The following is a 16,926-nucleotide window of genomic DNA, read 5'->3' as shown; positions in this document are numbered from 1 at the left end:
TTTGTATATCGGGCGTGCAGAGCAGTGCGTCCTCAGTCTGCAGTCCTTGTACATAGTATAGGGCCAGTACTGGTGAGGCAGGGAACGAGATATACTGTCTATATAGGCAGTGGGCTTTTTTAAACAAATTTGGGAAAAATACTATCTTTGGGCTGCCTGTGATCGTCTTGAGTGTACTGCGTCTCTGCTGGGGATACTAGTCCTAATTATTACGCAGCTAAGTGTTACAGCAGGCTTGCGCAAAATTCTTTCCTGGCTCTGCGTTGCCCGTTACATCACCGCCGTCATCCCGTCCAGAGGGAAACAGTCTGCAGTCCTTGTACATAGTATAGGGCCAGTACTGGTGAGGCAGGGAAAGAGATATACTGTCTATATAGGCAGTGGGCTTTTTCAAACAAATTTGGGAAAAATACTATCTTTGGGCTGCCTGTGATCGTCTTGAGTGTACTGCGTCTCTGCTGGGGGTAGTAGTCCTAATTATTATGCAGCTAATTACGCAAAATTCTTTCCTGGCTCTGCGTTGCCCGTTACATCACCGCCGTCATCCCGTCCAGAGGGAAACAGTATACATATATACACTGCCTACAGTATCTGTCTGCTGTCTCAGCTCAGCCTTTAAAAAAATAGAAGCAAAATACTTAAGGCCTACTAGTGGCCTTTGGACACTTGACTGCTTCTGCGCTGTGAATTCCACTAGCTCAGTCATACGCACCTAGGTCTCACTACAGGCTTGCGCAAAATTCTTTCCTGGCTCTGCTGTGCGTTCCGTAAGCGAAGTCAGCCTCCAACCACAGGCCAATAAGCGGCACATTTAATTACAGCGTTCTGTTTCTGCACTACTGGTAATACACCATGCTGAGGGGTAGGGGTAGGCCTAGAGGACGTGGACGCGGCCGAGGACGCGGAGGCCCAAGTCAGGGTGTGGGCACAGGCCGAGCTCCTGATCCAGGTGTATCACAGCCGACTGCTGCGGGATTAGGAGAGAGGCACGTTTCTGGTGTCCCCAGATTAATCTCACAATTAATGGGTCCACGCGGTAGACCTTTATTAGAAAATGAGCAGTGTGAGCAGGTCCTGTCGTGGATGGCAGAAAGTGCATCCAGCAATCTATCGACCACCCAGAGTTCTACGCCGTCCACTGCTGCAACTCTGAATCCTCTGGCTGCTGCTCCTCCTTCCTCCCAGCCTCCTCACTCCATTACAATGACACATTCTGAGGAGCAGGCAGACTCCCAGGAACTGTTCTCGGGCCCCTGCCCAGAATGGGCAGCAATGGTTCCTCTGGGGAACCATTGGGGGAGGGCACTCTTGCCGCTATTGTGGCTTAATAGTGGGACCTGGGAACTTGAGATGCAGCCCAACATGTAGCCCCTCGCCTGCCCTTTCCGTTGCTGTGTCGTTCCCATCACTTTCTTGAATTGCCCAGATTTTCACAAATGAAAACCTTAGCGAGCATCGGCGATATACAAAAATGCTCGAGTCGCCCATTGACTTCAATGGGGTTCGTTACTCGAAATGAACCCTCGAGCATCGCGAAAAGTTCGTCTCGAGTAACGAGCACCCGAGCATTTTGGTGCTCGCTCATCTCTATTTAAGACCTGTTCAAAAAGTATTGTCAAGAAACTTAATGTAATGCAAGTAATTTCTGTCATTTGTCTTCATCTGTTCAGGTATTTCTTGGATGTGGCCAACCTAAATCACTTCATTCAACAAGAACATTGAGATCATTCTCCGTAAGGCATAACTTATATTTCAAACCCTACAGTTTACATGAAAAACCTACAACTGCTGCTGGAACTAGTATGGACAGACTGGTATGTTTTTTCCCATAATATCCATTCAATAGTCATATACAAATGAGCTTACAGAATAAAGTCTACAAAGTAGTCTCATTTTTACCCAACTGTTTTCCTTTTGTATAAATAAAGGATAGATCCATGAAAAAGTTTAAACTAAGCTTTCTGGGCTCGCCACTATGAAAATATTATGGATCCTAATGGTTTGAAGGATACTTTAGGCACTGCTCCAATAAAGAAATTAAAGGGGTTTTCCGTGGAAATACTATTTATGACCTATCATCAAGATAGGTCATCAATAGTTGATCGGGCGAGTGCATGCTGTCAGTGCCTCGATAAACAGAGATCTGAGCGGAAGCCTCCGAGCCAGCCTCCGTGCAGTGGCCAGCACTTGTAACTACGTGTCTGCAGTTACAAGTTCCGGCCACTACATGGGAGGTCGGTGCACAGCTGATTGGTTGGGGTCCCGAGAGGTGGACCCCAGCCGATCAACTATAGCTATTGATGACCTATCCTGAGGACAAGTCCTCAATAGTATTTCCACAGCAAACCCCTTTAAGCCATTTTAGTTGCTTTGTACATTTGCTTTCTTTGGTGCATTGTTGTATAGATATACACTTACACACTATAGCTACTTTATACACTTTAACAGAGTCAATGTAGTTTTTTGCTCTGACATGATTAATGACATAATGTTTTATTGTTTGCCTATAATTAATTATGTGGAGACTCACTGACTGAGCAGGTTGACAGGTTTATATATCTTCAGACATGCACTAACCATGCTGTCTGATTCTATCTAGACAGAAATAGGGATTTTAAGCCAATGCCTGTAGGTTTTTTCCTGTTTTATGTACTGTAAATAATATCCCTCTCATGAGAAAATGGCAATACATGGATTTGATGACTAATTTGTAAACTTATTCTGTCTATACACATCTCTCTTACAGGGTTGTCCTTGGCTGAACTATTAATTACCTACCCTCTGGATAGGTTATCAATAGTTGATTGGTGAGGATCCATCACTTGAAACCCCCGGTGATCAGCTGTTTTCTGGGCTGTTGACAGTATGTATAGAGCCGGAAGCTGAGAGTGCCATGCACATTTCAGAGACCCCGGTTGGTAACTCCTGTTGAATTCAATGAATTCATTAACAACCTGGGCTGCTGCAATGTGACCAGAGCTGTAAGCTTCCTGGATAACAGGCATCCAATTAGTGGACCTTCTCCAATCAACTACTGATGGCCTATCTTGAAGATGGATCATCAGTAGTTCAGACAAACCCATTAACCCCTTACTCTGAAAGAGATACTTGGGCCATTGTTAACATTTTAAATAGCTGCATATAGAATCTATTAACTTGCATACAGGGGTCTAAATGTAGAGAGTGTAAATGTTGTAGACACGCTTCAATCCTAAGGCTGCATTCAGACGAACATATATCGGCTCGGTTTTCACGCCGAGCCGATATACGTTGTCCTCGTGTGCAGGGGGGGAGGATGGAAGAGCCAGGAGCAGGAACTGAGCTCCCGCCCCCTCTCTGCCTCCTCTCCGCCCCTCTGCACTATTTGCAATGGGGAGAGGCGAGCAGAGGGTGGGGCTAATTCTCAAAACTTAGCCCCGCCCCTGCCCCACCTCTCCCCATTGCAAATAGTGCAGAGGGGCGGAGAGGAGGCAGAGAGGGGGCGGGAGCTCAGTTCCTGCTCCTGGCTCTTCTATCCTCCCCCCCTGCACACGAGGACAACGTATATCGGCTCGGCGTGAAAACCGAGCCGATATACGTTCGTCTGAATGCAGCCTAAGGGACATTTTTTTGTGTGACATTTTTCTTCACTTTTGTTGGTTTTTTTTGTGCTCATTTGTATCAAAATGCAGCATACTCTAGGTGGGGCGTTTATTTGAGGTATTTTCCCATAGGCTTCTGTATAGGACTGGAAAAATGTATAACGAAAATACGGAACAGAAATGTCTGTATCAAAAAAATAAATACAGACAAAAATACTTGTACACAATATGAAATATGAAATTCATGGCATTTTTTACAAGCCAGAAATTTTTTTCACAAAAACAGCTATGTATTGCCCTTCATCTATCTACACCAGCAGTGGTTGCTGCTACTCTCCATATGCCCCATATTCAACTAGCCGCATTTCTGAGGGACGTCTAATGGATCTTCACCAGTGGACATACACCAGCTTGTGGCATAAATTATAGTAAATCTTATGGGACAATGAGGCTACACCTCCTTTTTTTTTAAACGCCAACTTTTAGAAACATGGCGAATGGGGCGCAAAAGGGCCTAAAATTCTCACATTTTTGAGCAAGTGGAATTTGTGCAAAACATTGCAACTTTTTATACCAGAATACTGGCTTACAGGATTTGTTAAATTTCCCTCTATATTTGGAGGAAGCGTTATGCTGATGTGACCCAGCATTTATGTATTAGTCACATTTCAGAGGCATTTTAGTTGTTTTTGCTTGTTAAAATCACAGAGTCTTGAAATTTGCCAGTAGTTAAGAGGAGAACATGAAGTCCTCATCACATATATCAGCAGATTTTTTATTATTGTCCTAACATTAGACAGCTTAAAACTAGACAATACTGACAGGCACTGCACAAAATATCTCACAGTGGCGCACTCTGTGTGCAAATTTGGCACAAATTTGCTGCTTGCTACGTTAGCTCTTTTCTCTCCCTACACCACCGCAACATACCAATATAGCAATATACCTTGCTCTACAGGAATATTTTCCTCTAAAATAATGTCCTTAATAAATCTGGCGTATTTTACATTTAATCTTAGCCACATTACATTTTCTAGATACTTTTCCAAAGCGAAGTGTAAAAAGTTTCCAAAATACAAAATAGAACTATAGTACATAGCATGTATGGCAATTTTTCAGTGCAATTTGAGTAGGGATTCTAGAGTACGTGGCTAAGTACATTTTTCCCATTTCATAGTTATTTATTGCATTATTTAGGAACTCATCATACTCTAGTTTTGGATTCTTTCTAGAATGTTTTCTATTTAGACTTACATGTAGACCAAAACTGCCTAAAAACAGTAACTGTCAGTTTATATTATTGTAGCTTTTGGGCAATGTTTCATGGCATCTTTAATGCACCCAAAAATATATATAAACGAAGCCTTAACCCTTTCCAATCCAATGTCCGACGCCTTCCTAGATTCTGATTGAAGCTTGTACAGCTCCAATGTCAGAAGACGTCCGACAGGGTATTCTAACCATCTATTGCCAGCCACTCCGCTGTTGGAGCCTCTCTGGTGCACACACACTGGTTTTAGCCAGCAGATGGCATCGTTGTATAACAGCGAAAAGAGAAAGCCTCTTAGAAACCTTGAACTCAAAATTGGATTGGAAAGGGTTAAGGGTTAGGTTTTTATTTATATTGACAGCAATAATTCATTTATTTCAACGACCAGAAAATAGAGGCATTTTTACAGATAAATTCACCAGTAGTTTTACATATTAGGCTAATGCTGCACAGCAACACAAGGTCACTAACGAGTTACAGTGAGACTGATATTACCACAATCTGCGAGTGACCCTATCTTCTGCTGTGTGACATTGGTGGCTGTTTAATATGTGTCATCTTTTCATTTTAGTTTGTTTTCTGTTTTTAATAACATACAAAAACATTTGTAAAGAAGTGCTTTAAGTTCACATCAACTTTTTTTTTACCTTATAGGTTTAATTTCTCATTGAAAATAGTATTTCTTAGACTTTCCTTAAATGTATAGCGCATATTAGCAGTAATAGGCACTAATTATCACCATGGTGCTATGCCATTAGAAATGCTGCTGTTTATTTATGAACCGATGTTTGCAGCAAATAAATCATTGCAAACAAGTGCAGTTCCTATAATGTTTAAAATAAATCTTCAGCATATACCTGCTGATTAATAATGGGAGCTGCTGTGTATTGACTTCTGCATGAATTTACAGCCAAAGTAAACAGCTATGCAGGAATGAAATTCACAATATAGGCAGAATATAGGATATGACTAAACTTAATTAGTTATATTCTCAGGTGTCATTACTTCTTTACCTGACATGATTCACTAAAGTATTTCTGTACACAGTAGACAGCCATACTTACAGGTACTGTGTATAGAACAGAGACTGTGGCAATGCCGCTGCCTCTACTGGTCATATGACTGTTTAATGTCCTCTTCATGATTTGGGTCCCAGGAGAGGACTGTATTTTCTGTAACTGGGTATCTGACAGATTGCCCAGTTAGGGCAGCTTCACATGCACGCACAATATGCAGAGAATAGAACACTTTGATTTCAATGGGTTTGTTCACATCTCCTTTTTTTGCACTCACATTTGCATAAAAGGACCTTTATAGCGGCTTCAGTTTAGCATAAGCATAAAAACGCAAGCGGGATCACGGCTTTTTGCGCTGTGAAGGTTGTGCTATCACATGTGTTTTGCTGTACTTTTTGCACTGCTAGAGACCATGTCGCACGCTGTGGTTGAAAAGGCTTTGCAGCCTAATTAGTACCCAGTGTTATTGATATTCCCACAAAATAGTGCAGCTCATTGCGCAATTTTATGGAGATCGGGTGCGCATAGACCCCTATGGTGCCTTAGGTGTGCAAGTGGTGCAAGTGCACAGAGCATGTTGAGTTTTGTTTTTTTTGCATGCCCCAAAAAAAAACGTGAGAAAGAACCCATTAAAAGTAATTGGCTCTATTTACTGTGCAATGCGCACGCAAGTGCGGTCTTCTGAAGTCACCCCTAACTAAACTCATAATCCACTACCTAGTGGCCAGAAATCCAGTACAAAACCGTCTGGTTATGTTTTTCACCCATTGTATATTTGTAATTTGATTTCACAACATGTGTGCTGTGTGATTTGTTAAACTTCATTCACATGCACTGTAATGTACGTAAAGGATTAAGGCTCATTTACATGCAAAGATAATCTTTCAAACGACTGAAAGATAAAAAGATTTTGCGATCTATTTACATAAAGTGTTAATGTATATTAATGGCCATTAACACTTTATCATCTACATTTGCATGTAAAAGGGCCTCCTGGAGCTGTTTGCAGAGCCCAGCGTGTGAATAAGCACACACCCAAGTTTGCACACAGCTGCTTTGTTCTCTTCATGCCTGCTGGCAGATTGCAATTTTATCTGCCGCCTCCTGTGGAGATCATAGCCTGCGGTCTATTGAGAGATACTTTATCTCTCACTAGCTACAGGATGGATTTTAAGTTCACCTTAAAATCATCGTTCAAGTGAAAACTGCAAGATGCCCACATTTACATGTAACGATTATCGCTCATTTTCGGTTGTTGGAACAAATTTTGAACGATAATCTTTACATGTAAATGGGTCTTTAAACAGACGGGCAGGCGTGTTAGCACATGAACCAGTGCTATTTTTTTTTCGACTATTCAAACCCGCCCGTAGTATTAACGCACAGGAATCCCAATAGTGAAAATTAAACCATTGAAATCAATGGCTTCCTGTGAAGATCACGACAGCAAAATGGGCCAAAAACACGCCCGTGTGTTTAAGCCCTAAACTGCACTTTTTTCTGTTCCGAATCTACTAATTTGTAACCAATCTGCAGCGTGGGAACATACCTCAAGTATGAGAGCTCTAAATCCTGCTTAGTATAAAAATTGATACATATTACTAAATCCATGCAGAGGCTTGTGACTATGGATAGCACCGGGCTTGGGATACAAAACGCTGTGTGTGACAGGCTATAATCAGGAGCCGCTCGTGTTATAGATGTATTAAACAGAAGCCGGCATTGGAAATGACAGTGGAACTCTGTAACTCATAGCAACCAGACAGACATCTGCGGCTAGCTGTCCTATGTAGTCACACTAATGACATCTAATAAGTGATCGCTGTGGGGAAGAGAACATTTTCCCTTGATCCTGCAGTTATAAAATGTAGCATGCTTAGCCTTATAGACATATTGTTTGCTATTATTAACTTCTCATTTTCTTCTCTTTTATATATTGTATGCTTTTAAAGAGGACAATTTGGAGAACGATGCAGTATAGGGTAAGACTTTTCTTAACTATCCGAGTTGTATTTTAGAATGTGTGTGAGAGTACTGAAGCAAGTACCGCTGACTTCCTCTGGAGTGCTGCAGATGATAACACACTTCCAAGAATTAGAGACGGCAGAAAACATCATCTGATTTTAATGAGCATATAAACATCTGCTACTAAGACGCGTTCAGCTCATCCCATCATAAATGTCTTATTTACTGGAAACATGGCAACTTTCTTCTTAATGATGAGATCTAATAACTGTGCTTCCAGATGTTTGCTTGAAACTGACTGGTAAATAAATTGAAGGGACAACATTATCAACTTTGCATATTGATTTGGCAGATTTTATTTCTGTATTGGCAAAGTGCACATCTGTTATACAGACATTCACTGTCTAGAGAGTAAAACCAGATTGTTATACGTGAAACATATTTTGTTTAATTCTCGCTTGGACATGTGGTTTCAGCCTGGACATATGGTTTTGTATAGCGCAGCAATGAATTCACAAGATGTTTCAGATGGGGCGAGCCTGGACTAAATCCACTAGGTGCTCCCTTTAAAGTTTATGTAACTTTTCAGGTGACTTTTCAGAATCAGCTGTTGTGTGTGTACATGAAGAATAACCATTTCTGGCTATTATATGACTTGTATATGGAATTATCACCTGTTTTTTTCCTCTGCAGGCTCCTTCTATAACCTTCACTTTTATCTGAGCTGATAGGCAGGGACCAGACACCATGATATAATGTGTTTTCAATGTAGTCAAGTAAATATTTTTACAAGAGTATATTATGGGCGCATTTATGACCCAGTCCTGGGTCTACTGATTCCGATGGTGCCCTGGTTCAGGTCAGGAGGCACACAATAACACCAGGACACTCGTCTGCATTGTATAAATGATAAGATATGTTGTACCAGTTTTTGTTTTTTAACTGACACATCTTTATATTTGTCACCTAACAGAGAAACAGTTTTAGAAATTTCACATCTGCATCCTAATACCTTTGTCAATAGTACAGCTAATGGCCCGTTTACACATAACAATCGGCGCTCAAAATTTGCTCAAACGAACAAAAGTGAACAATTATCATTATATCTTCATGCAAGCTAATGACTGAATGACTAACAAGAAGAATCCTGCCGTTCAGTTTCAGCAGGAGTAAAAATCATTGTAGGTTTGTTCACTTGTCGTTAAATGGCACTAGTTCATGGGAGGGCAGGAGTGAGAATCCCTATAGAAAACTGTAGGGGACAGGGCTAGAGGGTGATCTGTCTAGCCCCGCCCCCTCCTCCCATGCTTTCAGGGAAGCCCTGTAACCCCACCCTCCCTCTCACTGCAATAGGGAAATTCCTGGTGGAGAGAGGTGGGGAAAGTCCCCTACTGTCCCCTGCTGCTGGGGAATTGCGCGGCAGGGGAGCAGGAGGAATACTGAGCTGGCCAGAAGCACCTATTAAATGCCCTGCTGTAAGCAGCGGGGAAGCTATTCCCTGCACAGGAGTTTCCATTAACTCCTGCTCTCATAGGAGTCAATAAAAACTCTTGACCCATTGCATACCGAAGACAGTGCATGCCCTATCTTTCTCAGGTGCGTGGCATTTTGCGCACCTAATTCAGCGCATATGCACACGTCTATAGGAACCCATTGGTTCTTTTAGAAATGTTCATTTTACGCGCACAAAAAGCACGCTCATCTGACCGTGGCCTGATAGCAACTACAATGCAGTTGGTAAATTGTGCCTCTCTGTGGCCTTTCTTAGTTATGCTGACCTCATATGACACTTCTTAGTTATAATCACCCTCTGTAGCTCCCCTTAAACATATTGAGTCTGTGGCCCTTCTTAGTTTTACTCCCCCCTGTGGCCCTTGTTAGTTATAGTGACCTCTTGTGGCCCATCTTATATTGGGCAAGGTTGCCAACTGTCCAGAAATTCCCAGACAGACAGGCTGCAAAGATAGGGCACTTTTACCTGTGTTCATTAAAAAAATGGATGCATCTGTTCTTCTGTGAGGCTGTTAGTACTCCAGCAGCTTATTATGACTGTAATTATCGTCATTTTACAGCTCATAGTAAATGCTGGTAATGAGCTCTTATGAGTAGCTGACATAGAAACAGCTATCACTTTATCATTCCATATGTTTTTCCAATGTCTGTGAAAATATTGTCTGTAATTTGTTGATAAGTTGATATTGCGCATCCCATTGTGCATTGCGTGCATATTTGCACGCCCCATTGGACTTCAGTGAGACCTTTGGTGTGCAACACGCATGCAAAAAAAAAAGTGAGAATGAACCCATTGAAATCAATGGGTTCTGTTCTCTGCGTATTGCATGCTCAAATTTTGAATACGCAAATATGCCTGTGTGAATCCGCCCTAAGTATGACAGAAGTAAATGCCACTCTCATAATAGACTCTATATATATATATATATATATATATATATATATATATATATATATGTATCCAAAGATATTTCCGTCTTTGCCATTTTTCTTGTTTTTGGCAAACTACTTGAGTCTAATACAAATCCCTAGACAATGAAGAGGTATATCTAATAAGACACTTCATCTCAATACGGTAAAAAAGCCGCGAGAAAATTGGGAAGACAGATAGTAAAGCTCCATTGTTTATAATAATACACAGCAGTTAAGTGGGGACAATACCCTGTATTATTCTGGTGTCTTGTGTACAATGGTCAATGATATACTCTATCTTCTCTTTTAATAAAGCAACAAATTCCAGTAAATTGCGAAGATTAAAATCTGTAGACCATTGTCATAACGTTTACAAACACAAACTCCATGTAAGGTATATTGGATAATACAATACTCCTGCTACGAAGATATTGTATTAGCTCAAGGACAGAAAAGAAACGAACAGACCCCATCTCTTTTTTATTTGACTAGCATAGAGAATACTTTGTCACATTTATCACGCACAAAATTTCCTCTTTTTTCTTTTCTTTTTGCGAACTAATAAACGTTATGTTTTAATATTTTGTGGTTCCCTACGGTGAAACATTTTCAATACAAGGGAACTTATCTGCCTCGGTGATATGTATATATAAGCTTTAGGACTAATTCCCACGGGCAGATTTCCGACGCGTGTCACGCGTCGGAAATCCGCGGCGTTGACCCGCAGCTATTAGATTCTATTGAACCTAATAGCGCACTGCTCACGGTGCGGAATTCCACCCTGTGAAATCACCTGTAATCACCCGCGGGTGTACGCACTGACGGCTTCCATTGCAGTCAATGGGAGCCGTCTTTCACGTTATCTTCCACAGTATCACCGCTTCCCCGCCCACCGACACCCACGTCATATGACCCAGCCAGCGCATCATGTGACGCTGTGGGCATCGCGCGCTGGCACCAGGATGCGGGACATCGAACAGCAGATCCGGAGGTGAGTATGGGGTCTCTGAACGGGCGCCGTGAGGGGCTCCCCTGCGGAATTCCACTTGCAGATCCCGTCACGGCCGTGGGCACTAGGCCTTACTGAGGACACAAAGATTTAAAAACACTAACAATTCTGAAAAGATAAAACATATATCACTAAGGCCGAATGCCCACAGATGGATTATCGCTGCGGAATTCAAACACCCGCTGCAATGTCCATTCATAGAAATGCTGTGTAATACAATTCTCCCATGCTCATGAGCAGAAATCAACAGCGATTTTCCGCTTGTGGGGGAGAATCGCCACATGCTCTATTCTGTGCAAAAAATCGTGCGAACGGCTTCCATTGCAGTCAATGGAAGCTATCGGTCCCACGACATTCCATGCAGTGGGCACAGCGGAAGTATTTCAGGAATCCACGTCACAGCCCAGCACCAGCGCGTCATGCGTTTCACTACTCATGCTCGCCAGCTTGCCGGGCGAGATACTCACATTGGATCCGGAGAGGTGAGTATAGGGTCTCTGGGGGGCGCTGGGTCTGATTCTGCTGCAATATTTCGCAGGCGGAATCCGACCCGGCCGTGGGCATGAGGCCTTAAGAATAATATATTTAAGTGTACATATAACAGCTAAACGAATAAATAAGGTCCAAATGACCTACAACCAATCCTCACACACAAAAAACAATACTTGCCCTTAAATAGTCCCAGAGATGTATGAGATGTCCAATCACAACGATTGGCTGACAGATTGGAGGAGCTGAACTGCATAATATCCAGTAGGAAATACTCAAACAACACTTGAAAATAATGAAACTGACAACATGTTTCATGATATTAAGGCCTCTTTCACACGAACGATAGCGATATCGCTGCGAGAAAATCACAGCAATATCGCATCTATGTTCTGTGCGATATCGCTGCATTTTCTCGTGAGGATATCGCGATTTTGTAGCACTCTTGCGAGGATTTTCAGGGGGGCTTGAAATATAAGCCCCACCCCGAACATAAGCCCTGGCGGCAATAAAAAAACACAATACATCACCTAAGAGGTGCTGTCCGTCTCTGACGCATGTCTCCTTGGCAGCTGCAGCAGACTTGCTTTTAGTTTTCAACTAGCGCTTCCTGATCAGGGGTTCAAAATCCCCACCTCTGGGAAGCGCTGGCTCTGATTGGTTCTCAAGTTTAAAAAAACATGTTTTCCTGTGATGTGATCAACAAAAAGGAAAGCTCCAAAGGGAAACATGGGCTTCAAAACATAGCGAATTGTGGCAATATTTAGAAACACACAATTTTTTTTACTCACAATGTAGCAACCTACAAATCATCACTAATGTGAAGGAACCCATTGGAAAGCATGGGCTTCACATACATGCGATTTGTGGCGCTGTTGCATCGCAAGAAAATTCCACAATTTTGTCGCCCGTGTGAAACCGGCCTAAGTAAAAAAAACATTGTATCTAATATGAAAAAGCTTCCGGCCTTTTCTTGCACCACATTAGGAACCCTTTGCGTGATCTTTGGGGGATGATTTGGATGTCATTAGATTTCTGACATTCTCCCCACCGCCATAAAATCATAAAATTTGAGTTTGATACATTGAGTGACCGGTCAGGTAAGTTCAAAGTTCCTATATTAAGTCTAACAGCGCGGTTGTGCTTCAGTCAACAGTGCCACTAGGGAGAGTCATGGCTCCTCCACACTGGCGAGGGTAATATGGGGCCATGAATCACGGCTCAATATCGTCCCTGCAATCCATGTGGAAACCCCTGGATGTAAGGAATTTTCACTTGGAAACTGCCTCTCATCCCTGCGGGGCTGAAGGAATCGCATCGCAACACAGTGCCATGCAGGGAAACATCACAAATGTGAATGAACCCATTTAATGTTCACATTGCGAATATCTCATCAATCTAATTGTCAAAAAATCAAGCACCTAGAAGTAGTTGTTGGAATCAAATAAAACTTTCTATGTGTGATTGTAACATTGATCTAAGTGATTGATTACAATATCAGAGCATAAGTATCATTTCTTGTGGAAAACTGACCACCTGAAAGGAGGCTCTAGTACCTTGTTGGGCCTCCTTAAGCTTGGATACAAGATGTGATATGGGTGGGCATGGAGACATACAAGTTCTGTATAGTTTCCTATGGCATATCAGTCCACATTTGCTGTAACTGAGCCTCTAGATTGTGCAATGTTGTAGACTGTCAAAGCTGGCTTCCCAGATGGTCCCATAGCTGTTCTATTGACAAAAAATCTGTCAATCGGACAGGCCATGGAAGTGTGACAATGTTGTGGAGGCATTCCTATGACACCCTTGCTGTGTGCAGCCCAGCAATATCCTGCAGGAAAATGCCTTTTGGAAGCCCTGCCATAGCCTGCATGGCAGCAAAATGTGCTGATCATATCGCTGAGCCGCCATTGTCCCTCATACTCCTACTAAGGGTGACTTATTGTCATATGCAATGGCCCCCAGACCATCACATCAGCAATGGGAGGAATGTCATGCTTCACAGCAAAGGCAGGATTAAGGCACTCATCTCTAGGTCTGCAGTCACTAATACAGCCCAAATTAAACCTGGATTCGTTGCTGAAGACAACCCGGTTCCACCCTGTATCATTCAGGTTTCATCATTCATGACACCACTGCAAATAGAGGCGACGGTGGGCGTCAAAGGCAATACATGTAATGGGCTCTGTAAGGCCAAATGTCCTTCAGTCAAGCACCTGGAAATGGTTCCAACAGACACAGAGGCTTGTAACAATGGTACCGCCTGTCTTGGGATGACAGACAACTAAACAGATTTGCTTGTGCTGTCGGACGATACTCTCTACTGGTGGTATGTCGAGGGCATCCTGAGCCTGGTCACCTTGTGTTCGTGTCCTCTCATATCCACTGTTCCCAACATCTTCTAACAGTCTGGTAAGAACGGCCCAGGTGGTGACCAATTCGTCGATATGACCTCCAGCTTCTTGAAATTTGGCACACCCATTCTTTAGGTCCTCAATAGGGGTCAAAACTTGATTATTAAATTCTAAGTGCAAAAACGTGTGAAAAACCACAATACATGAGATAGTTCTTTTCTCAGAAACCATAAAGCCTAGGGAAATTATTTTTTGCACACACACTACCTTCTGGTCATCAAGGGAGGGATCTGGAGGAGGGAATTGATGGCACACTGAATCACATTTGCCACCGACACAAAGCTAGGAGGGATAGCTAACATTAGAGAAGAGAGAGTATTCAAAAAGATCTAAAAAAGCTTGAACAGTGGGCAGCGATTAACAGAATGGTATTTAACAAGGAGAAATGCAAAGTCCTACATCTGGGCAAGAAAAATGAAAAAAACGCATACACAAAGGGAGGAATTGAGCTAAGCAGCAGCACATGTGTAAAAGACTTGGGTATACTAATAGATCACAGACTGAACATGAGTCAACAATGTGATGCAGTAGCCAAAAAGGCAAACACAATTCTGGGATGTATTAGGAGAAGCATAGAGTCTAGATCACATGAGGTAATTATCCCCTTCTACTCTTCCTTGGTCAGACCTCATCTGGTATACTGTGTCCAGTTCTGGGCACACCACTTTAAAAAAAGACAGAGACAAACTGGAGCAAGTTCAGAGAAGAGTTACCAAGATGGTAAGCGGTCTGCAAACCATGTTCTATGAGGAACGGTTAAAGGATCTGGGAATGTTTAGCTTGCAAAAAAGAAGGCTGAGAGGAGAGTTAATAGCTGTCTACAAATATCTGAAGGACTGTCACAGTGCAGAGGGATCAGCCCTATTCTCATCTGCACAAGGTAAAACTAGAAGCAATGGGCTAAAACTGAAAGGCAGGAGACACAAATTAGATATTAGAAAAACTTTCTGACAGTGAGGGTGATCAATGAGTAGAACAGGTTACCACAGGAGGTGGTGGGTTCTCCTTCAATGGAAGTGTTCAAACAGAGGCTGAACAGACATCTGCCTGGGATGATTTAGTGAATCCTGCACTGAGCAGGGGGTTGGACCCGATGACCCTGGAGGTCCCCTCCAACTCTACCATTCTATGAGTCTAAGGCAAACTAAGCAGGCCTTTTTGAGAAATTTGTTGTCCAACTGCGATAATTCGTGATCAAAAAGTAAATCTTTGAAATTCAGTATGTAAATAGGGAAAGTAAAGGGGTCACAACTTGATTGTTTACCTCACCTCTATATGTATATACTGAGGAGAATCCAGCTTACGTCTCTGTTTATATACTTAGGAGAATCAACCTCAACTCTCTGTGTATATACTGAAAAAAATATAACTCACCTTCTGCATATACTGAGGAGAATCTACCTCAACTTTAGGGCTTCTTCACACAGGTATATGCACACTTACACTTGCCACTACAAATTGTAGTTGTGCATGAACGGGGTTTTTTCTTGGACTTCTTAAACTCCGCTCCATAGTGAGAAAGTTTGAAAAAAACTGTGGGAAGATAGGTCCTGCCCTATCCTTTCGTTCCCGTTAATAGTATCGCTAATGAAAATGAAACCATTGAAATCAATAGTTTTGTTTTTGTCCCATTATGCAGTCATGATTATCACGCCCACTTAGCAGGACTAAATCACACCCATGAGAAGAAGTCCTAATGTGTATTTGGCACAACTGTTCTTTAGGTCCTAAATAGGAAAAGTAAAGGGGACACAGCTTGACTATTCAATGCTAAGTGAAAAAGTAAGTGCACCCCTATGTAATGTACTTAATCTAATTCTCTAACTTCCTGATGCCGTGCAAACTTGAAATTTGGCACTACTGTTCTTTAGGTTCTAAATAGGAGAAGTAAAGGGGTCACACTTGACTATTCAATGTTAAGTGCAAAAGTAATTGAACCTCTATGTATTATACCTAATCTAATTCTCCAACTTCCCAGTGTCATACAAACTTGAAATTTAGCATGACCATTCTATAGGTCATAAACAGAATTGATTAATTAAGTTGTGACCCCTTTACTTTTTCCAAGTGCAAAAGTAAGTGACCTATGTTATGTACCTAAACTAATTCTCTAACTTCCCGATGTCGTACAAACATGAAATTTGGCATGACCATTCTTTAAGTCCTAAATAGGAAAAGTAAAGGGATTGCAACTTCAATATTGAATTGTAAGCATGAAAATCTGTGAAAATCTGCAATGCATGACATAGTTCTTTTCTCAGAAACCATAAAGCCTAGGGAAATGATTTCTATACTAAGGAGAATCTACCTCACCTCTATCTGTATATACTGAGGAGAATCTACCTCACCTCTATTAGTATATACTAAGAGAATCTAATGCTCCTCTCTGTGTATATACTGAGGAGAATCTACCTCACCTCTATGTCTATATACTGAAGAGAATCTAACTAATAGAGATGAGCGAACGTGCTCATTTAGAGCAATTACTTGATCGAGCATTGCTTTTTTTGAGTAACTGCCTAATCAGGCAAAAAGATTCGGGGGGCGCCGGGGGTGAGCGGGGGGTTGCGGTGGGGAGTGTGGGGAAAAGAGAGAGAGAGCTCCCCCCTGTTCCCCCCTGCTGCCCCCAGCCCCCCCCCCCCCCGAATCTTTTCGCCCAAGTAGGCAGTTACTCGAAAAAAGCGATGCTCGTTCTAGTAATTGTCCTAAACGAGCACGTTCGCTCATCTCTAATAACTAACCTATGTGTCCATATACT

The 16,926-nt window shown here is 42.2% G+C and overlaps 1 protein-coding gene across 1 annotated transcript in view; it reads left to right on the top strand.

The window, feature by feature from the left end:
• Positions 1-16,926, top strand: part of GPC6 (glypican 6) — a 731,553-nt gene that overhangs the window by 632,078 nt on the left and 82,549 nt on the right. The window contains exons 6-7 of the mRNA XM_066588819.1: positions 1,671-1,814; positions 7,820-7,849. Of these exons, the coding sequence (XP_066444916.1) occupies positions 1,671-1,814; positions 7,820-7,849 (174 nt within the window). The remainder of the gene's footprint in view (positions 1-1,670; positions 1,815-7,819; positions 7,850-16,926) is intronic.

This window comes from Eleutherodactylus coqui, chromosome 1 (genome assembly GCF_035609145.1).
Source record: "Eleutherodactylus coqui strain aEleCoq1 chromosome 1, aEleCoq1.hap1, whole genome shotgun sequence".
Lineage (NCBI taxonomy): Eukaryota > Metazoa > Chordata > Amphibia > Anura > Eleutherodactylidae > Eleutherodactylus > Eleutherodactylus coqui.
Note: the sequence above shows the minus strand (reverse complement) of the source record. Positions and strands in the feature narration are given on the sequence as shown.